Source organism: Bactrocera tryoni, chromosome 5 (genome assembly GCF_016617805.1).
Source record: "Bactrocera tryoni isolate S06 chromosome 5, CSIRO_BtryS06_freeze2, whole genome shotgun sequence".
NCBI lineage: Eukaryota > Metazoa > Arthropoda > Insecta > Diptera > Tephritidae > Bactrocera > Bactrocera tryoni.
In genome coordinates, this window is record NC_052503.1 from 9,851,105 (window position 1) to 9,875,168 (window position 24,064).

Consider the following 24,064-nt stretch of genomic DNA (forward strand, 5'->3'; position numbering starts at 1 on the left):
ACCCCAACACAGTAAAAGAAAGGATTTCCAACTTGCAGTAGAGGGTACATGAATGTATGGGGATGTATAGCTGGGATCACATGAACAAACGCGTACAAACTCGCATATAAAAAATTTTGCGCTGCTCATTGTTTGCTCACACATATACATGTGTCAGGACTCACATATACATATATAAGCACACACACACACGCAGATGCATATGATACTCTGCATTCATGAAAGCGCATGGCAATGTGAAAACAATAACGGCAGAGATTCGCGATGAAATCGCTGGCAAGGTCAACTTAGATCAAGGTCTTTATTCTCTGTGAATTGCACTTTCACTTAATGAAACTTTCTCGATTACATGAGAGAATTGCGATTCAAGCTGGGGAATCAATGTCGGTAAAATAATGCGAATATTTAGTTGTGAACTTGTTGAGCGGTTGAACAGCATTCAGCACAGGTTTATTTATTGTGCAATAAAATGTCAAATAATCGTGATAATAATTATTTTTATTGCTGACACTTTTCTCATTTCTAAATCGGCTTGCTTTTCCACTTTTTCGACAGTTTTCACAACGCATCGTCTCTGAACCGGCTTCTTTTTATGATTTCAAAATATACACATAATGAGATTTGATTCCCAAAATACCGACAACTGTTACCGTTATCTTTCCGATAAGGCCTCCCGAGAGTTCCCTCGTGTAACGCATTTCACGCGGCAGCAAGTTTCCCCTAAGTTCTGGATATCCCAAGATCACTTCAGCTCTCCCTCTCTATCGCAAAAATATATCCGTGAAGCCCAGCTGTGCAGTAGTAGTAGACCGTAAGAGGATGCGGAAGCACCAATACGCTCCTATTTTACCGAAAGCGATTCTGGGGTGCGTTTCCTTGCTCGCTCATCAGCTTTACAATTTTCTACTACTTATTCCGCTATGTCCCGGAACCCATACAATTCTTATCACAAAGGCATTCGATGCTATTGATATCGACGTTAGGCACGCTTCGACCAGCCCTGAACGCACTGTAAATGAGTTCAAGACTAGTATCGCCACTCTGCTATCTGAGTTGATTGTCACTTCTCTGAAAGAGGCTGCACTCCAGGCAGCAGAAAATCTATTTCTAAATTAATTGCTGCAAATTCGGTCTGGAAGACACTGTAATAGTCAGGAAGCCTGAAACTGGAGTTGATAGATGGCTCCCGACAGTAGACCCCTCCACCAACCTTCCCCCAAACTTTGACCCCTCCATGAAGAAGATCACTGCCCTTTCCTCCAACGGCTTCTTCTTACCCACAACTCCTTCGCCGATATATGGGTAGAGAAGGAGCCGCCGGAGCTCCGTTGTCGACTCCATGATCCAAGTGATCCAGCAGAAAGTCAAAGTAAATGAGGATTTCCGAGTGTTCAGACCCGTGTTCTTTTGAACTTTGACTTTGAGACTAATGGCCACTTTCGCAGCCATACACCTTCCGGCGATGTCCACGGGCAATATGTGCAGAATGGCGTTAAGTACCATGGTTGGGGTGGACCTTAGTAAGTGTCTCAACAATTTCCTGCTGCTAAAATCGTTGTTGTTGTTTTTTTAGAAAAACGAAATTAAATGCGGCTCGCCTAAGGGGCCTTCAGGTGACAAATGCCATTAAGGACTAGTCCCATTTTCCAACGAAAAGTCGGCGGATCGCATATTTGCATAAGCATATTTGTTTCAGCCAAGTGTGTGTGCGTGTGTGTGTGTGTGTGGAATTGCGTCAGAGAGTTCATAACCATTACTTTAAAAGAAAACATTTCATTTGACTGCATTCTGCCTATAAACGATGAACACTTTTATCGCTTTAGTTCCTAAGAAGTCCAAAGTTTTCCCATACATACACGACTATACAAACGTATGTGTGCGTAAGCCTGTGTGCAAAGTGACGACTTGTTGAAAACTTTTGCAAAATAAATGTAGCGCTCCGAAAAGAGAGAAAAATTATAAAGTGGAAGAAATGCTCTTCGCAAAACGTTAGTCAATCCGACAAGGCGGCGGCGACGCCAAGTCATATCCAAAGCAAACAAGCCGCACGCCACACGCGCGCACACACACGTAAGCAGACGTCTTTGAAGGATGAAAATGTGGAAAATGCTTAATCTGAAACAATGCATAAAGTTGGGAAGAATTTTTTCACTTAAATTTAACTTTAACGCGAAAAGTTTTGTGCTGAATCGCTGGCCTGCAATTGGGTAACTTGCACAACAGCGCCATAACGAAGTCGACGAACGTCAAAGTGAACCCATAAAACCAAATAAGTTCAGGCGCATGCAAACAGTATGCATGAGTGAGTGAACGAATGGGTGAATTCGGAATGGGAAACGTCAAATATTATAACGAGTTTAAGTCGCTGCACCGCCGACCTGTGCCCAGAGTTGTCGCTCGGGCAAAGGCTAAATTGCACCATTGCACCGAGTTATGAGAACACACGTGCCGCCATGAGGGATGGGTGCGACAGACAACATAGCTGTAAGATCAATAATAAACTTCTTCAACGGCCTCCGTGACAAGCTCTTTATTCACTTCCGAATTATGGAAAAAATACGCCCTAATGCTTTTGTGCCAACGTTTTTCGGAATCCTTGAAACGAGGTTTAAAGTCAATTTCCGGACTATTCAATGCGCTTAGCGATTCACGTTTAATGTCTTCAGTTGACTTAGAATGGTTTGCCCGGAGCGGTCGTTTGAGTTTTCTGAGCAGCCAGAAGTCATACGGAGCAAAATCAGGTGAATACGGTGGTTGTGACATGATATTGATTTGAAATGTGGCGAAAATCTCACAAAGAATCAATGGAGTATGCGACGCTGCATTATCGTGGTGCAAAAACCAATATTTGTTGGCCCATAATTCCGGCGTCTTTTTACGAATTGCTTCGCCCATAACACTCAAATAGTGTTCTTTGGCCGGTCAGAAGGAATTCAGAGTAGACCACAACTCAACAAAGAAAACTGCATACTTTTGATTTTTGACCTGCTTTGAAGTGATTTTCGACTTCGGCTCATATTTGGCCGATTGATTGTCTGTTTCTTTGTCGTAATCATATATCCAATACTCATAGCCAGTAATAATACTTTTCATGAGATCCTGGAAGTCGGAATTCATAGACGTTAACGCAACGCTATTTTTCCAAAAAATTAGTGATTTTAGAACCAATCCTTCGTTAACTTTTCTTAAAGCCAAATAATCTTTCAAAATGGTTCCATTGATCCTTCCGATATTTCCAACGATGCCAATCAGTTCTCTCACTTATAATCGTCGATTCTTTTATTTTATTGATGTGTTGATCTTCCGTTGACGTTGATGACAGTCCTGGACGTGATTCGTCGTCATTGTTTTCTCGACCTTCTTTGGTTAATTTGTACCAATCAAAACCCCTTTCTCGTGACAAATAATTGTCACCGAAGACCTTATCCAACATTTTGTACATTTCGGCACCAGCAATTTGATTCCGCCCACAAATTTCAATGGAACGTCTTTGTGCAATAACTTCACTCATCGTAAAAATCGCCGAATGCACTTTATGTACTTCAGAAAGACAAGAGACAGATGTAAACTAAACACTAATGATTATTTTGATGTGACATGTGCCACAAATATCACTGAAAATCATACCAACCTAGAAAAAATATTTCGACGAATAGCTTTTCGGACGAATTTTAAATTAAAAAGTCTTACCATTTTCTCTCAAAATAGTATGCAATTTTCGGACGTTCCATATAATAAAATAAACCGGACTTAGTTCTAAGCTGAATTTCAAGATGAGCCATTTTATTCGAGATCTAGAATGCCCCGTTCCCATAAAACTATCCACAGTATGAATATTTGAATATCCACTATAGCTTGCCTGGCAAAATTGTAACAGTCTTTTAATTGTGACCCAGCAGTTCCGCTAGTTTCTGGTATAGGTATCGTAATTAAATGTTTATATATCTCGATTCAGCCTAGTGGCGTTGAAGGAGTCAACTAACTGTGTAAAGAACAGACTGAAAGTAGTTGGAGCTCTTCTGCTGTACATTTGCAAGCGCTAAGAACGTGGCATCCAAAGGCCTATCACTTCATATCCAGACGTCTGAGTAGAAAAGGTGTAAAGCAAAAGAAATGGAGCAGCAATTCACATACACTTAGCTACTTGACAGAGGGCTCAGTGACAAATAAAACTGCAAATCACTTGAAAAGCTCAAGACTGAATAGATACAGGCAACGTCGGAACTAAGGAGTAAAGAAGAGAAGAGTTACACATGTAAAAGCATACTTGCAAATACATATGTATGTGTGTGTGACACAGGGCACTAGGCTTTAATCCTCAAGCTTTTGAAATAATGCAGACAACTGCAGACAATGTGTCCTTGCCATTCCGTACGAATTCTGATTCGTTTTTTGGCTTGCTGAAGGCTGTAGGCAGCTTCGCGTCTTTGCTGCTGTACTTTTCCCACACACATATTCTCGAAAGCGTTGGAATGTGTGTAGCTGGACCTAAAGCATGGTCGTTGTTGAGCATTTTCCAAGACTGCGTGCGTGTGTGTATGAATGTGCATGTGTACCCGTCCTGAAGGAAAGCAGCAAACTATTCTGGGGAATATGTTAGTTTGAACACAGAACCCAGTCCAAATTCCAACCAAACGAAAAATCAGCAGACTCATACCAATTCGGGAATGATTTTCAATTTGTTGATTTGAATTTATTTTGAACACAAGACTACAGTTATATTTAATAGAGATTAAAAAACAGTTATTCTCTCTTCTAATTATCCTGCTTTACTTTGTCTTACTAGTGTGAGCCTGATGTCTGAGTATAGTCATCCAGTAGAACATCAACGTCTGAAATGCAGCAGTTGCTTGTAAGTAAAGGAAAGGTAGCCGCTCGACCAGTGGGTCATGTGTTTGATACTAGTTTGGAAGTAGTTTCAGCCAGTTGCTTTGGCTGCGGGGCGCCTATGCGCCGATTGCCTTCGAGATTGTTTCGAAGCAAGAAAACAAGCGCGCTGCTGTTATTTCATTTATAGTCAACTTGGCGGTTGTTCTCACTATTTGCCTTCATTATCGTTTGTTTTCACCATTTTCGGCTCTATCTGTGTGTGCTTTTGTTGCGAAAATATCCGTCTGCAATTAAAGTCACATCATGTCGCATGTCCGGGCGTTTGACGTCACTCCTAGAAATATGTGTTGAAATTAAATGCAGTTTTTGTGGAACCCGCTTTGTTGTTGTACCTCGTCTATACACAGGCACCGCTGCACATAGGCTTACATAAGCCAATGGTTTTATACCTTTCACGCGCGCAAATTAAAATTAGAGTAATGTTGTACTTTGAAGAAAATTATATAATCTGAAAAGTTGCGTATACAAGTTGTATAAGGTACTCACACTGGTCAGTTGAGCCAAAGGTATGCCTTAAGTGAAGTACATACCGAAAGCCCGATCTGGCAATGGTAAACACTATCATATTAACGGTTTCATTCATTACTGATTTTTGGAATATTGGAACAAAGCATGTTCTCTTAGTAGTCTTAGATTATTCGAAGCATTTGAGAGCATTTAAAAACTCGAACAAACGTCAACTAGTTTTCTGCCAAGAGTGTAGAACTAATTAAAAGCGTACAGAGAAGTGGCGAGTTAAGAGCAGCTCGAAATATTATGCCTTGTTGGGTATAAATATAAATCAGCAAAATTCGTATGATGTTGCCACGCTCTTAAATTGCAATTAAGGAAAAGATGTGTGATGCTTTGGGCTCAATCTCACCAAATTATACAGAAAGTGCTTTAAAAGAAGAAGAGAAAAGTAAGAGCAGCTCAGGGAACAAAATTTTGAAAAAAACGGCTTAGAAGTCATTGAGAACTCTTTATCCTTCATGCTTGTGCGCATAATTGTGATGTGTGAAAACAAATTGCCTATGCTTAAGAGTTAGAGGAATCGAGACTCTTCTGCGCTGGAATTCTAAATAATTGGAAATATAAATCACTTTATGTAAGAAGGAAATGTCGGAGACCCTGTAATGTACCACTGTGATCAAATTGAAGTTTTAATTTATACTTCGCGTGTTTTTGGAATCGGTAAATTTTTTTTCTGTAAGTTGGTAATATTGTTAGTGACCTCTATGCAAAATTTTACGTCAATTATTCATTAGGATTTGAGATACGAGTCGTTTTGTGAGACTCTAAAAGTGAATCTTCGATTTTTCTTATGTCTGAATTTATTGCACAAAGAAGTGCGATTAAATTTTGTTTCCGGAATAAATTTTCGTCTGCAGAAACGTTGAGGATGTCGTAAAAAAGCCTTTGGGGATCAAAGTCTGTCTTCTAAAAGTGTTTACAAATGCTACAACAAGTTCAAAGCCGGTCGTGAGAGTGTTGAAAAAAATGTGGTCTCAAATCGGCCAAAAACATCGACTGATGAACAACAACAACAAGTCAAAGAAATGTTTGCTTGACAATCGTCGATTAACTATTGACGACATTATTGATAGTTTGGGCATATAATTTGGATCGGTGCAGGCGATTTTGAAAGACGAATTGGGCTTGAGAAGAGTCAAATCTCGAATGGTTCCAAAAATACTCAACTTTTTCGAAAAAGACCGTCGTGTTAACATTTGTGAAACGATGCTTTCTGACTATCAAAGCATAATGAAACACATCATAACTAGAGATGAGACTTGGATATACGCTTACGATCCCGAAACAATCGATCAATCGAACGAATATCGTGCTAAAAGCGAGCCGAAACCGAAAAAACCACGTCAAAGTCGCACAAAAATCAAGGTCATGTTGAAAGTTTTCACCGATTATCGCGGTGTGGTGCATTATGAATTCCTTCCGCCCGGCCAAACTGTCAACAAGGAATAATATTTGAGCGTTATGCGCAGTTTACGTGAAGCGATTTGCCGCACGAGGACAGAATTGTGGGCCGAAAACTCTTGGTTTTTCCACCACGATAATGCACCATCTCATACTGCATTGGTTATTCGTGATGATTTCGCCAAAAAGTCAACAAATATCGTTCCGCAACCACCGTATTCGCCTGATTTGGCCCCGTGTGACTTCTGGCTGTTCAGCAAACTCAAAAGACCACTCCGAGGACACCGTTTTGACTCAATTGAGCATATAAAAGCTGAATCGAAGAAGGCTCTGATGGCCATCATAACGGACGATTTTTCCAAGTGCTATGATGACTGGAAAATTTGAAAATCGTCTGGCAAGTGTTGGAGAGATGGTAATGGAGCTCGACAACTCTTGCGAGTCCGTTCGAATGATATTTTGAGTATAAAACGCGTTCTTTCTCGACTCGTCCCGATAAAGCTGAATTTTTTTCAAAAAGAGTGCTGTAAACACACAAATTCATGGAGAGCATTATAACTGCCGACTTTTTTACAATCTATTTCTTAAGTTACGCCAAAGAAGAAAAAATTTCCCATGGAATGACATATAAAAAACTCAAGAGAGCATGTCTGCATGTGCTGCAGACTAATTATTTGAGGTATATTTCTAACTTTTTGATTAGGTTGGCAACTCCGTCGCCGTGAAGTCAACGCTACAAGTGCGTCAGCTCATTTCCCAGCGACGGGCACATGTAGATTGTTCGAGCCGGAATTGTTGCTTTCTTGTGTGTTCCGCAGGTCCCTTTGAGATGCTCGTAAGCAGGAGCATATATTACACGGAAGGGTTGTCAACCCACTCTAATGCACACACACACAAATGAGAGCGCGCCTATGTGTGGGGGTAAGGCGCTTATACTCTTACGTTCACGTAATGCGTGTTTCATTCGCACATATGGACAAACGTATACTTGCGTCCACAGCTCGTTCAATTGTCGCTTACGAGTTGTAATACGGTTGTACAATTTGTCAATGGAGACTCCCGCACTCACTGGCAAATGTAAACGCAGCAGCTCTCTGAGGTGCAGACTGCAAGCAATTCTGTTTCTGTTTGCGCTATGAATATATTTGGGGATTTCTCCAAAAAAATTATAAACATATTTGTGTGCATGTAGACACATCCATTTAAGTATATACACATGCATGTGTTCCTTCGCCCACTCGGCTTCACTTGCTTCGTCCTTTTATTTCCTCTTATTTCCGTATCTCTGGCTTGATTCCTTTCAGCTTGTCTCCTTGTGGCCTTAAATGTCCGCTCTGACTTTGAGTGATGTTTTAAATTATTCGCTTTGAGATGGTCTGCGGCAGTCGCAGTTGTGAGGCGTTGAGTCAAACACTTCTTAAACTTTTTAACACCATTAAAATTTAATATTCTAATAAAAGTAGCATGTGCAAGCTTACGTTTTTGCGACAGATCCATTTGTTGTTGTGGCAATTTGCGGACAACTAGAGGACAACCTGTCAGGATTTGTGGAAATTCATTTAGCTTGTATGTTTCTAAATATTTTATGTCTTTCTTATCGTTGCAGGCTATTTTTGGCACATCACCGATCTTCACTTGGACACATTTTACTCGACGCAAGGCGACGTTATGCACAGTGAGTAAAAGATATGCAAACATATTCAAATCAATCAAAGCGTACAAGTTTATTTTTGTCAAATGTGAAATGAACAATATTAAGTTGTTTCTCAATTTTATTTTGTTTAAAGTTTTCTATTTTATTTAGCTTAAAGTGTCTGACGTAAGTATTTGAAAAGAATTAACATGATTTTTGAAGTTTTCAATTTAGTTATTCTTCGAAGGCCATCGAAGGAATGGGGCTTGAGGTCTGTGAACAATTAGAAGGCGCTGCGTCATATCTGCAGAAGCCAGAAAACAAGGGAACAATTATAAGAAACAGAAATAGAACTATCTTCTGCTTCGAACTCCGAACGAAATTATAAACTAGTCGAAACCTAAAATCGGTCTTCGTAGATGTTTAATTAGCTACCTTAATATTTCCGGAACTAGCCGCATATTTAAGATTCGACAGCTCATCATAGTGCGCTCCCGACTCGTTTATGGTTTCTACTTTTAAAAATTTCAAGAACAATTCCCTTTGTGGAATTACAAATTCTTCTTCTTCTTTATTGGCATAGACACCGCTTACACGGCTTTAGCCGAGTTTACAACAGCGTGCCAGTCGTTTCTTCTTTTCGCTACGTGGCGCCAATTCGAGATTCCACGTATGTCCAGGTCCTGCTCCACCTGGACTTTGCAACGAAGTGGTGGAGTGTTTTCATGCATGAACCATATCAATGTCGTCGTATATCTCGTACAGCTCATCGTTCTATCGACTGCGGTCGGAGATAATGAATGACGTATATTCGCCGAGAGAGGACTTTACTTCTCAATTGCTAACTCAGTCCGAAGCAGCACCTGTTGGCACGAGTTATCCTGTGGTGGATTTCTCTGACATTGTTGTTGATGTTGCTGGTTCCATAATAGACGAAACTATCTACAACTTCGAAGTTATTACTGTCAACAGTGACGTGAGAGCTAAGTCGCGAGTGTGATAACTGTTTGTTTGATGACATGAGATATTTCGGCTTGCCCTCGTTCACTACCAGACCCATTTTCTTCACTTCCTTATCCCGTCTGGAAAAAGCAGAACTGACGGTGCTAAGAGATAAGGTCCAGTCAGTTTGTAGATGTTGCTTATCCCGTGGTAGTTGGCGCAGATTATAGGGTCTCCCTTTTTCTGGATTGGGCAGAGCACACTTAAATTCCAATCGTTGGGCATGCTTTCGTCCGACCATATTTCAAAAAGAGGCTGATATATGCTCCTTATCAGTTCTTCTTCTTTGCTCTTCAGACGGTTGATTGATATTCGAACTTCTTCATGGTCGGGCAATGGAACGTCTGCTTCATCGTAATCGATTAGGGAATCGGTTTCGCCATCTCCTGGCATTATGCATTCACTGCCATTCAGCAGGCTGGATAAGTGTTCCCTCCACAATTTCAGTATAGTCTGAGCATCAGTCACTACATCACCTCTGGTGGTTCCACAAGACTATGCTCCGTTCTTGAAAGCTTCTGTTAGACGCCGCAACACGAATTTACAAATTACATCTGTTAATTTACTTCTGTCAACGCTTAATTTTTTCACTAGAACTTTACGTAATCAAAAGCCCCACCAAAAGGAGAGTGGAAAGAAGGGCATGATTCAATTGTTCATTATTCTCATTTTTAACACATTTCCATATGTATATATTATGGAAACTACATACGTTCGATCATGCTTGGGCTAAGTCTTACTTGGGAAATTGTTCGCTGTTGGAATCTTTAAAAATCGTCGGTAGTGAACGGTAAAATCAGTGCGATGGAAGAAATGGAGCGCAAACATATGCAGTAAACGTACCAACATACATACATCTATACTTTACTCAATGCATTTGCTTCGATTATCACGGAAGAAAATTCCTGAAATTTTTATGTTATTTTTAAAATGTAACGCTCCGTTGAACTTGCCATTTAAACTTCACTCAAAGTCAAGCCATCTACTTAACTGGCCGTTTCCGCAAATGCAGACACCTTTCGCTTTCATTTCATTTCGGCTCCGAAGTGTCCTGCAGATTTCTGGCATTCGTTTGCGGCAAATTGTTATTGTTTCAATCAAATTAAAATTTTATTTCTATTGCGAATTCCACACAGCACTTTGCTCTTTTCATTTCCTCTTTTCTCTTTGATTTCATTTTCCGTCCTGTTCGCTTCACTCGGCCCCGAGTTGGTTTATTTGTATTACGTATAGTCTTTATTGCGAGTATTTGTTATTGTTGACTTCCTTTTATTTCGGCTATTTGGTTGCGGCCCGGTATTCTACGTGCCGATTTAAAGTGGACTTTTCGGGTGGTGAAGGGAGAAGGAAAGACCGGCCCGGAAGCGTATGCGGGGCCACGGTTAGCCCAACAAAACTGGGCTGGCTATTAGGACAATGAATGGGCGGTCGTATAGCCCTCGGCTTCGTCAGCAAAAAAGTGTCTGTTGTTCATGCCTGCAACTTTCCAATTTCATTTTGTGGTTGAAGCAAAAATTTTCTATGCTTTTTAGTGCTTTTAATTTTATTAAATCTACTTTTTTAATCTGATTGAGGAAATGCCACAGCATTGTCGAGTTTTTTGCCTCACCTGAGCAGCTTACGCGAAGACTTCGTTAGTTTCAGTTTCAGTTTCAGTTCTTTTGCGTTTATAATGTCAACTAAAGCGCATTGTTTGTTTTTCTTTAGTGCAGCGATTTTCGTTGTATTCTAAAACGGTATTTTCTACTTACGCTTTTTCAGGTTGCTGGCGCATCGACGGTCAATCGCCAAGCAGTTCCATTCGTTCACCTGGTCGTTTTGGCGATTACTTTTGCGATAGTCCTTGGAGCCTAATTGAGTCGGCAGCGAAAGCGATGAAGACTCGACAGGGTGACAATGTCGAGTTCGTTCTGTGGACAGGGTAAGTAGTGAGCTGGGAAAAGTGTGAGTAGCTAAGCTTTAAGATGCAAAAAGTTTATTGTGTTTACCCAAGTATTTATTATAATAGATATTTGCTGTCAGGAGCTCTTTAAAGAACTTGTGTGAAATGTAATTTGCTTATTGCTTCTTTTTTTGTTTTCTACTTTTTATCTTCTACTTTAAGGCTTTGTGGCGTGAGTACGCGAAGAAAATTTGATCAAGTTCTCGAATGAGAGAAGCAAAGATTGTTTAATATCGCGTCAGATGTGATACTGAAGAGACTTACAGGTCTTGGTTCAGTTGAGTGCAGATTTTATAGCGAAAGAAAATGGCTGCATTAAATTTCTTTTCATGTATCCAAAACATTATATTCGAACTAGAAGTTTGTTCTTAATCTAATGGCTTCAGTGCATAAGGCTGAAGACCACAAGGAAGCAAAAATCCGCTTCTATTGGGAGTTAAGTTAGGGAATCGAGTAAGTTCAGTTGAAATTAAAGCAAGCGTAGAGCCAAGTCCGCATCAAAGTAATAAAACCCATCTATCTACTCACCTGAAGAGTGTTCCGAGCTGAAAAGATGCAGAGCTTTTCAGAGTTAATAAGGTGGGTAGGTAGATCACTTTCCATCATCAGCTCAATTAGTGCTGGATGCGGCACTTAGATGCACTATCGTAGAACCTTTTCATCTTGGTATCCGCCTCCAATTTGGTGTTCTCAATGAATTATTGAAGGATCGATGCGTGATGGGTTCAAGTATTATTTTTCGGGCTTGTGATAGAGCTTCGCATTCGCATCTGTGGCAGGTTCAATTTTGATGCATACTCTCTAAAAGACCTGTGCCTAGTTGTAGCAGCTGTAAATGTGTCTATATTATTACAAGATTTATGTAAACAATAAGTTCTTGGTTCTAGTTTCGCCGTACTTTTACAATTTGTTATCTTGCAGCTTGTTATTGCCTTCCATCTGTGCTAAGCAATTTGTACGAAATATATACAAATCTCTCTTTTGATGGTTACCTGTGCGCATGGAATTAACTCGGCCTCGTTACATAATAAAACCTGCATCGGCTCGTGGTGATATCAGAAGTAACAAACTTTCCGCTCACGCTTTTGAAATTTCACCAAAAAAAATATATTTCTGACACTCATTAGAGCAGAGCAGGTACTTTATTGCCAGCCACAAAATCCCGTAATATGCCATGCTTGGCTCAAAGCCAAAAAAAGCTTACAACTGTTTACTCTACACTTCGAAATGCAGCATATTCTCTTATGCGGAACTAAGCCTCGCAAAATGAAAGGCAAAACAATACTTCCTTTTTTGAAGGTCAACATAACCGAACATACAGAAGAGTCCAACAAAAGGCAAGAAAATCATTTATTAAAGAAACACCAGCGAACACATTCATTGTTGTTGGGAAGAAAGGGTTATAACATAATTTATACTTGGGGGGGAAATCATATCTAATTAAAACACTCCCAAGTGATACATTAAAACAAACTTTCTCACACACACTTTTTATTTCAAGCAAACATAAAATATTATTTTTTTTTCATCATTAAATCGCAGCGGACAATATCAGCAAAGCTAAGAAGCTAGTCATAGGCGGCGAATTCCCGCCCAAGCGGCACAGGATAAGTCACTGCGGGAAAATTGTGTGCGAAGGTAGGAAGAAGGACATAAAACATGCCGGAGCGCAAAAATAATTAAGATAACAAGAGTTTTATGATTCATAAAAAGCACGTTTCACTCTTTGCTAACGACCGCCGACAAGGTGACCAACCTGGCCGTAGCACGCTAGAGAGGATTCTTGCGTCAGGTGACTCATAAAAATTATTGCAGTGTCCAGTCGAGCGTGTCCACTGCTCTGGAGCGAAAGCGCCTGGCAGCAAGTAAGGGCATTCGGGTGTGACTAGTTCACTTGCGGAGGTAGAAACAGGCACAGCTGCTGTCCTGTGCAGGCTCCAGCTGTTTTGCAACTTGTTCCTAGTATTTTGTTTTAGTATAATCACTAACGAATACCAAATGTACACATAATTAAGGTTTATAATTTTCTGTACATATATACATACTTGCATTGTTCTTTTCCAGTGTTGAGAATTTTGCTTGAATTTTAATTAGAGGATCTACTTTCTGTACTGCAAACTTCCAGGGATCTTGATTTTATTGGGTAAAGTGTTGCGCACGAGCCATTTTCAACATTGTTAATTACAGGGTCTGTCCAGAAAGTAATAAGATTGAGTCGATTTAAAAAATGTATTGAAGCAATCGTTACAATTCTTTAAAAACTTTCAAAATAGGCTCCTTCGACGTCGATGCAGCGCCGTCAGCGCGATTTCCAAACATTGAAGGCGTCACGGAAAGCCTTGAGAGTATTTCTATCATCTCAAAATGCTTGCCTTTCATCTGCCTTTTCAAGCAAGGAAACAACAAAAGTCCGGGGGTCACATATGGGTTGTAGGGCGGCTGCGGAAGCATTAGAATGCCGGCTTTGGTTAGGTAGCTGTTCACAAGAAAAGCGGGGTGAGCGTTGTCGTCGTGCAACTTTCAATCGGCTGCGATGTCTTGTCGGAACCGATTGACCCTTCGTTTGAGTCTCTTTAGGACTTCCACAAAAATATTGGCGCTGACGGATTGTCCAAGTGGAAAAAATTCATGGTGGACAATGCCTTTGTCCGGCCCCGGCAACATCTGAGTAAGCCTGCTTGATCATATCAATCGTCTCTGTTGCAGATTTATCGAGTTTCACACAGAATTTAATTGCGTACCTCTATTCTAACGAACCCTGCATTTTCGGCTTGCATCACTCACAGAAAACGTCGCGAGAAAATGTTTGTCCTGACTCTCCAGGTGCTCGGAGACAACTGACCAGCCGCTCGTTCGTTAGCTAGGAATGCGCTCTACCGAATCCAGTCGGTGCGCGCACGCTTCGAAGTACAGTCGCGGCGGAAAAACATCGGTCCTTTTACTTTCCGGACAAACCCTGTATACATATATACCATTTTATGAGAAGTCAAACTATTTTCAAAAGAACAATTAACTCTTTGAAGTGTGTGGCACAAATGGTTTCTTTACTTACCGTCGGTCTGCGAGTCATGCTAATTTCAGTCAAAGAAAATGTTTCCTACCACTAACATGAACTCCTATTTGATCACACATAAATATACTTTGAAGATAGGCTATATAACCGTTCCTAGTAACTCAAGCGCTTTATAAATTAAGGCACGCCTATCGAAGCCCTATTCAGGAAGACCTACTCATGCAAATATAAGCAAGATTTGGAATTGTCGATAGGCTTCCAAGCAAGATTACATACATATGTACAAACATACTAACTATATAGAATAGAAGTGTGTGTTGCTGAGAATGATGTAATCTATACCGAAGCAATTTGTTGGTCTTTTACAGTAATGCCAACTAGCCAGGATTGATTTGTACGTTGCCATGGAATTTTGTCATGCCAATAGCAATAGAACAACCACATGCGAAACATTGCACGAGTAATCTAATGAGATAATGTTTGTTATTTGTCAGACTTAAGCATTAGTAAGTGCCAATGCAATTACAATGACAAATATCGAGTGGATGGGTGCTTGACGAGCGAGTGTGAGTACGCACGCATGCATATATGTACATATACACCAAATATCTATATGCAAAGAACAATCAATAATTTCACGGAAAATCAAGTTCGTTGCAGATTTCTTCAATGCACCCAACAAGCATTTATTAAATTTAGAGCATTCTCTAACTTCGATTTTCAATCGGCAATATTTTAATGCTTGATTCATCACGTCATTACTATCTGCAATGCAACACGACAGACGACTAATCGTGTGTCGACCATCGCTCATTAATGTCTGCCACATTATTATGCTTTCTCATTGATTTCTTTCCACTTTAATGAGTTCATATACATATGTGTGGGTTGTTTACCCCATTGCAAAGGCATTGCCGGCTCGTAAGTCAACAGTTCAATCATTCACTCCTCCATTACAGCCCCGCCAGGCATGCGCTCCACCACTTGCTTGTGAAGATGCCCTCCCACACACACGGCTTCTTCGCAACTAAGCACGTCATAGTATTTTGCCATACTTAATGACTGATTAATTTGCTCATTTTATTCCGCTTTTCTGCGCCGATTGCCAACATGTTGTTTTTGCCACTTGCTGCTAATAGAACATTTGCCTTTGGGTGACATTAATTGGCTTCCCAAGTATTTATGTGTAAGATCCACTCGACATAATCCTATTTTCAATTGAAAGACTAATAGGCAAACAGAGTGCGCTGACAGAGCAGCGGATGGCTGGAGGCTAAAGGCCTCCACACACACACACGAGCACACGAGTCTCTCCTACTCAGGGTGCACATGTGCTTCGGCACACTGTTCGCCGCCAGCACCAACAACTAGCGCATATAATATTATATATACAAATATAATGTATGCATGTGCGCACGTGTGTGCAAGCTTTATTCTGGAAATTTCAATACTGTTGAATATTTAATTAAAACAGTTAAGAGGTTTGACACTGTTTATTATTCCAACATCTGACATATTTATTTTAATTGCAATATTACACATAAATATGTGCATAATTAATGTGCTTTAATTTCACGCCTTTCTTATTGTACCTCTCGTATAATATTTTAATAGGAATTAACTTCTTTGAAACATTATGAATATTATTCCAAAATTAGCTAACACCAACGACTGGTCCGATTTTGAGGACCTCTATTTGAATTTGTCTCCGCGCAGCACTTGTCCGGCAAACTCACTGTTGAAATGCATAGACGGTGCAAAGTTCTTGCGGTGAACTGCTCGGGTCGTACGATTCTTGAGTTAATATGTGACCTCTTCAAAATCACGCAAATTTTAGTGTCAAATTGTTTTTATCATGTGTTCTGAGACTTATGTTATTGGCGATCCTAGAGATAGACTTATTGTCTGTAAAGCGGAGATTCGAATTTTATTCTCTGCTTACTTGTGCACCCACTGAGGTACTATTAAATATCAATCAGGTTTCTTATGTTCAAAACTGTAATTTTTTTAATATACTGAATAAAACGAAAATATTGCCAGAATCCTTTTTTAGAACTAATCCTACTAATCCAAAAATGTTTATACATATTCAGGTGTCTGTATGGTAAGACTTAGTATTAGTAAAAACACTTATTTGTAAACGAAGTACATCTGATCTCCGGTAGCTCCTCTCAAAAAAGACGTTCTTCGGTAACCATTTTATCTCTGAACTGGATCCTCCGAAATTAAAAAGCTAGTTTTCGCTGAAATAAGGTTAAGTCTAGTAGAGGTAAAAAATGGCGATTTCTCAAAAAAAATCGATTTTTGGCCAAAATTTCGGCCTTAATTTCTTTATAAAAAAATATTTATCAGTGAGAAAAAATCTTCGATTAATTACTAAAAACATATTTAAGAAGGTCCTGTTAAGAGAGGTCGTACTCTTCAATTAAGTATCTTCTGATCATGATATTTTCTGTTTAATTATCAAGCGCAAGAACAAACAACACAGATGGGCTTCCGTCCCTTGAACATGCCACATATAATTAACCATGTGAAAAGTATTGATATTCCAGATTCAAACCACAAACTTTAAAATATTGACCCATTTGATTTGTTAATGGTCATCACCAATGACGGAATCCAAAATTGCAGTATTTTAACCTCAAATGGCATATCGGAGGGGGGTCATTGGGTTACTCCGAAACAAAACTTCCTCACCTTTGATTTTTCCTTTGAGTATTGTCACTCAAATCACATTGTTCATCAATTTACTTACCAGCAAACGGAATATAGTTTTGTTTGATTTATGTTTTGAAGCATTGTTTCTACGGTGCCAACCTTTCGGCGTAAATTGTGCGTTGTTGAGCCAGTCTCATCCAAGGAGTTTAAATATTCAAATGATTAGTTAGTTGCTTCATCTTCATTTATTACTTATTCATTACATGAATTGATCCGAAGACATAATTCTGAAATCGTAGTTTAGGTATTTCAATCTTTATTATTAGCCACTAAAACTGCTCGCTCATTCAACAATTCATTACTTTTGTGGTTAGTAATGTTGTTTGTGAACACTTTATTAAGTTTAAGTTTTCTTTCGATCAGACAATTGGGAAATAAAATCAATCCGCTCGTTTCATCAACAGGTACTCAACCATTACCGATAGCCAACAATTGCTCAGAGAAATCTTCAGTAGATTTATCTTTAAGCAATGGAGTCATTAATTTAATGTTTAGGCGCTGGTATTCCTAACCTAACTAATAATGACACATGACGTAACACATGCCGGCGATCAAGAGTAAAGCACTGTTATGTATTTTTTTATTCATCTTAATATCGTCATTTCTGGAGCTGGTACGAATTTTATGTAAAATATCTTCTAAAGTTGAGCCATGCTAAGCGGCGCTTTTAATGGCCAATTTCTTCTTATTCTATAGTCCTTTCATTTACAATATTCCGTATCTTTCTTGCTTGACGGCATTGTCGGACAAGCTTCGATCATTTTAGTCGATGATTATGCCAAGTCACACGGCAACATAAAATTGAATTGATTGTACAATTGCAGCTATGGCTTGGTATTTTAGTATTTTTTTTTTTTGGTATTTATCACCTGATTCTAAGCTACCGCCCCGCCAATTCTCAGCCAAATCGGGTCCGCCGTTCCTGAGTTATAAATATTGTAACAAACACGACTTTCTTTTAGTTATATATCGTCACCTAAATTCAAACCAAAGTATCAACAAAAAAATGTAAAATCACTATGAGATATAATAACCAATATATAACCATTTTATAACGAAAATATAACCGACATATAACAATTTTATAACGAAAACATAACCGACATATAACAATTTTATAACGAAAACATAACCGACATATAACCATTTGATAACCAATACTCAAATTTCGTTTCAATATTAGTTGTTACTATTATATCGTTTTCCTTCGCCTGTAAACTTACGATGTTATGTTACTTTGCATTTTAGGTGACGACACAAGTATATAGATTTCAATTTTCATGTTTAGTTACTTCAGTTGATAGAAAATGTTTAAGTCATATTTCATGTAAATCGGCTGATTAGAACTTGAGATATTGTGGCAACGCCACAACTGCGTCGATAAAAACACGTTTTAAGTTTCCTCCATAGCTCAAACTGGTACAGTTGCCACGACACTATAACGTCTATAACATCGGAAATAACAGTTTTGAATATCTAAACTAACGAATTATAAAATAAAATTGATTTTTTCAAATTTATGAATCAGAATACACTTAATGTCTCAAAAGCCAAGAAAAAAGGAATTGAAAAAACTTTGTGTAGACTTCGCTTTTTCGTCTTAACTTACTCCATAAAAGCGACACTGTGCTGGAAAACCACGTATTTTCACATTTTCTTAATCTCACAACCGGTTAGCATATCATACATGTGACTCAAAGGTTTTAAAAATTTCCATTTACTATTGAATACAACAACTGTGCATGTAAGCGGCAGGTGGGAAAGCGTAATAGGGTGTTACTAGCAATTAGGTGCATTGTCCTTTGGCTGCTTTTGTGTGCATTTGGCATGAAATGTTTAATTACGGAATTCTGCATTAACTAGCAACGACGATAATTGCCTTGATCATCAAGCAATTACCACAATTGCAATTTGATGATCACCGCTGCACACGCACTACACACACACATACTTACACACGCCTACATTATTAATATGTCTATAATTGAGCTCTACGGCAAAATTAATATAATCTATACTTTACAACACACTCATGCGTCTGTGTATGCGTACAATAAGTATGTGTGTAAAGACTTTTGTTTGTGTTGTTGTTATTTTTGAAGCGCACGTGTGTTTAAAATTGGTGCGCATTAATTTGCAGTTAAATTAGGCTTTGGTTACTAAACTGCAACTAGCCACTATTAAATGGGCCAAATTCAATTAGTGCATGACGTAAGGCGCCCGAGACCAAATTTAATTATGATTAATCTACTAACACGGCTGCAGGTGTGCATGCGGCTTTCATTACTACTGACACTTAATGCAAAATACCGAATGCTCTTGGCATTAACAACAAAAACCAAGTCTATTATTTTCTAAATTCGACACAACTACGAACAACTTTAAAGTTTACACTGTTTAACACTGTTTTCCATGTATTAATTGCTTTCTATTTGTTAATTACAGCGATGGCTTATCACACTCGGCGCTGAAGGAGTCCGATACGAAGAGATTGGAGATCCTGCGCAACATCACCGATTTGCTGGGTCGCACATTCTCGTCGCAGTTTGTGTTTCCAGTGCTCGGCCATGAGGATGGCACCACAAACTTTCGCCACTTGGGCGAACTCTGGCGGCATTGGCTGCCATCGGAGGCACTACACACGTTCGAGAAGGGTACGTGTGACTCTTTATTACTAAACATTTTAATTTTCTCGCATTTCAAATTTTTCGCAATTATTTGGGCAAAGTACGAGTTCTAGTCGTCACATACATAAACTGTAGAAAATACAAATCCTGATAATACTCTATGTTTAAAGCATCATGCACTTCCTGAATTTAGCTTTCGAAGCTAAAGCGGCTGATTTTAAGTGTGTTGTGCACAAACAAGCAGCTGTCACACTTGTATATATGTATGTACATACACAAACATATGCAAGTACATAAGTAAATGTATATATGTATTGAGCACCTTGGTAGCGCAAGCTGCTGTCTTGTTGTAATCAGAGCGCATTTCGCTTCAGTAAATATTGATTTTCATGCTGTTACCTTTTACGCCGTCTGAATGAGTAATGAGAAGGCTGCGGGAAGCGGGGAACAAGAAACGAGAAACGAAACATCATCACACGAAATTCTGTTATTGTTATTCTCGACAAGCCTAAATACCTTGAAAATCTATGCCAGTCAGCGCAATCACATCGATTCACTTCGTGCATGAATGGATGCGACAGCAGACGGTCGACATGGCGTATACGTGATCGTTGCTATTGCCGACGGCATTTGCGAAACGGCAGTTATTTTTAGCATGACAAAGAACAAAGAGGCAACAGCACAACCGAAGTGCTCACAAAGCTTGCTTTGAAGATTATTTTTTCTTTGTTTCTTTTGGCCTAGTAACCGACAGTGCTGGTTACATTTGTACACATGTAGTAACCAGTGTAAGGTGGCATTTTCGGTTTAAGTGTGGCACTAAGCCTGTTTCTCGTCTGTTTCTCTTTTGTAGGTGGCTACTACTCCATTGAGCAGACGAAGAGTCGCCTGCGTATAATTGCGCTGAACACGAATTTCATGCGGCACGATCACAAGTCTCCGCCCAGCCATCTGGCGGCGGTGCGGCAGCGTACTCCAATGTCTGGCGGCAGCGGCGGTGATTCCGAATACAAGACCTACTACTATCATCACGGCTCCATACACCAACACCATGGACATTCGTCGAGCGATTGGATGAGTCATGGCGGCGGTTATGGCGGTTACAATGGTGGACACCATCGTGGCATGAATGCCATACCGGCTTTGAGTGTGGGCGATGGCGAGGGACGCGTCAGTGCGCTCTCCGAGTATGAGACCCAGGATGCCGAGAAACAATGGCTCTGGCTAGAGGAGGAGCTTATCAAGTCGAGAATTAACAAAGAAACGGTGAGTTAGATATTTAAATACTTGAGAAAAACTATATTCTTTTTAAGCAATTCATACGCATTTTATAGCATTTATATTATCTCAGTCGGTCATGCAGTTTCTAATACATGTAGCGATTATTGTCCTTTCGGTTGACCCATCAACATATTTATCTCGATAAAATTAGGCGATATTACTACGTTTACCATAAGGTGTTGCCGCCCAAAAATTTGGTAACTGAAGTTTAATGATGTCTTGGTAAAAATAAGTGGACAAGCACTCTATAACCTAAGTTTTTGAGATTAAAATCGATTTTCATATTCAAGTATTGTAAACTGCATTAAATAGTTCACAACTGCCTAAGTTTCAATGTAATGATAGCATTAGTTCGACGACATCAACCAGCTGGGCAGCGGCACCTTCCCAATTAAGGGACCGGACATTCCAACTCATGCTCTTAAATCGTAATCCTTAATGCGTTTGCTATGGTCGTCATCAAAAGCGGGGTCTCTCGTCCGAGGCTGTTGTTTATTTTGAAAATACATGGCGGATGCCAAACCCAGCGGGTCCCAAATCCAGCACACAATCATGGGGTGGGATGGTTTGCCTTCTCACCTTAGCTCGCCCCGGATCTTCTTTGGCTACCCAGAGGATACTTGGTCTAAGATCGGAACGTCGTGGGCTGCTTGAGCCATATGTAAAGGAAAACTTTCTTCTCTTGCGGAACCTCTACACACTTGACAAACATAATTTCGAAGTCGTAGAGAATTCCGTTTATCATGGAAACAGTATTAACACCAACAACAATGTCAGCCTCAAAATCTAAAGCGGAATATCTCTTGTCAACAGGTGCTACTTCGGACTGACTTGGCAATTAAGAAGTAGAGTCCTCTCTTGACGAAGAAAAACGAAATTCTATAAGTCTCTCATCTATGTTGCAGAGATGCATGGACGATGACAACATCTGATGAGTCGACACTACGAATTTTCGAGAGAAAGGTTTTGCGGAAGATTTTTGGTCCTTTGCGGATTGGCCACGGCGAATAAAGCATTCGATGGCACGATGAGCTGTATGAGATATATGAACATGGACATAGTTCAGTGAATTAAAAGACCGCGGCTACGCTGGCTAGGTCATGTCATCCGAACCGACGAAAACACTTCTGCTCTGAAAGTATTCGACGCAGTACCCGCCGGAGGAAGCAGAGGAAGATCTCCACTCCGTTGGAAGGACCAGGTGGAAAAGGCCCTAGTTCGCCTGGAATCTCCAATTGGCGCAAAACAGCGAAAAGGAAGGACGACTAGCGCGCTGTTGTAAACTCTGCTATAACCGCGTACGAGGTATCTACAACAATAAAGAAGAAGAAGATAGCTTTGAACTAACAGTTTGTGGAAAGAATGATGCCTTAAATATAACGGAAGTGAAGCGATCTTGTGTTCGAGTCACAAATAATATTTTACGGGCTAATCTTTACAATTATAATGCCGTTTTGCAATTAGTTACAATAAATTTTATAATTTTGAACTTCAAATGGTGATTATTGATATACTCGATTATATTCCACATATAATGTAACTAAAGGCAACCAATCCCGAATTAATTCAAATCGAATTAAATATGAGTACATTCGAATTGCTCGCCCAAAGCTAAGCATGCAAAGCGAATCACACTCGTTATACTCTCCGGCTTCGAATCTCGCCGATTGCTGACACTCCTCACAGCGTCGCGAAATAATTGCATTGGCTATTGACAATCATCTGCATAACGGCATTATTACGAACCAAATAATGAACGAGTATTTGCCCATTTTTTATGCAGTTCGATCCATCGGGAGCGCGCGGAAGGCCAATAAAAATACAAACTATGCAAATAAAAACACATTGAATACATTCAATCAAATATGCCATAATTCGCGCGAACTTGTGCGTTGCGGTTCGCAAATAATTTCCCTTTTTAAATGTAATTGCTGCATTTAAAATGCGAATATTAATTACTATTTAATTAACCTTTGTAAATTTGTTTCGTAATTGAGTAAATAGTTTTTGCTGATTTTTATTGCAATAATATCGTTAGTTTATTATGGTACTTTAAGCACTCATACATGTTTGCGTAAATATATTTCGATGCGAGTCTTTATGCACGCTTTCATTTACGTGTTTGTTTATTCGCATTAATATTATTGCTGTTTTTGTCATTAGCATATAAATACGCTCATGGCACATGGACAATTTTACGCTGCTATTAAAAGCCCAGCTGGTGCTGAGCAGCGCTGAAAGAGCCGCTGAGCCATTAAGTACAACATATAGCTCGTGGGTTTTTGGTATTTGAAACGAAAAGGCAAGAAAAACAACAAAAAATGTATACAAACAACTAGGAAAAGACAGCCTAATAATAACGAAGACATATTGGATAGTCGAAAAAGTGTTTTTGTATTTTTTTTTGGTATTTAAAACGAACTTTAATGAACCAAATATGTACCATTTTGGTCCAACACTTTTTGCCATAATTCCATCAGTGTAAAACTTTTCTGGTTTCTCAGCGAAAAACTGCGACAAGTAGTTTTCACAGGCTTCTCCAGAAGCCAACTTTACTCCATTAAGGGAGTTCTACATTGACCGAAACAAATGGCAGTCCGATGGTGCAAGATCAGGGCTATATGGTGGATGCATCGAAACTTCCCAGCCAAGCTCTCCCAGTTTTTGCCGAGTCAACAAAAATGTGTGTGGTCTAGCGTTGCCTTGATGGAAGACGAAGCCCTTTTTGTTGATCAGTTCTTTATCTGGTGATCAGTTCTGGCCGTATGTTTTCGATTGCTTGCTTCAATCTCATCAGTTATTAACAGTAAAATGTATAATCAGTCGTCCGATCAGGCTTGAGTAGCTCTTAGCATATGATTCCTTACCAATTCCACCAAACACTCAGCATAACATTTCGAGGCGTCAATCCTGGCTTTGCGTCCATTTGTTGAGCCTTACCACGCTTGAACCACATTATTGTCGTATTTGATCCTCTTTTTGTCTCCTGTTACCATTCGCTTCAGAAATGGTTCCATTTTATTTCGTTTCAGCAAAGAATCGCA

The 24,064-nt window shown here is 39.6% G+C and overlaps 1 protein-coding gene across 3 annotated transcripts in view; it reads left to right on the forward strand.

The window, feature by feature from the left end:
* Positions 1-24,064, forward strand: part of LOC120776780 — a 174,440-nt gene that overhangs the window by 111,462 nt on the left and 38,914 nt on the right. For all 3 annotated transcript variants that reach the window (XM_040107761.1, XM_040107759.1, XM_040107760.1), the window contains 4 exons: positions 8,411-8,479; positions 11,201-11,360; positions 19,558-19,766; positions 20,593-21,005. In XM_040107761.1, the coding sequence (XP_039963695.1) occupies positions 8,411-8,479; positions 11,201-11,360; positions 19,558-19,766; positions 20,593-21,005 (851 nt within the window). The remainder of the gene's footprint in view (positions 1-8,410; positions 8,480-11,200; positions 11,361-19,557; positions 19,767-20,592; positions 21,006-24,064) is intronic.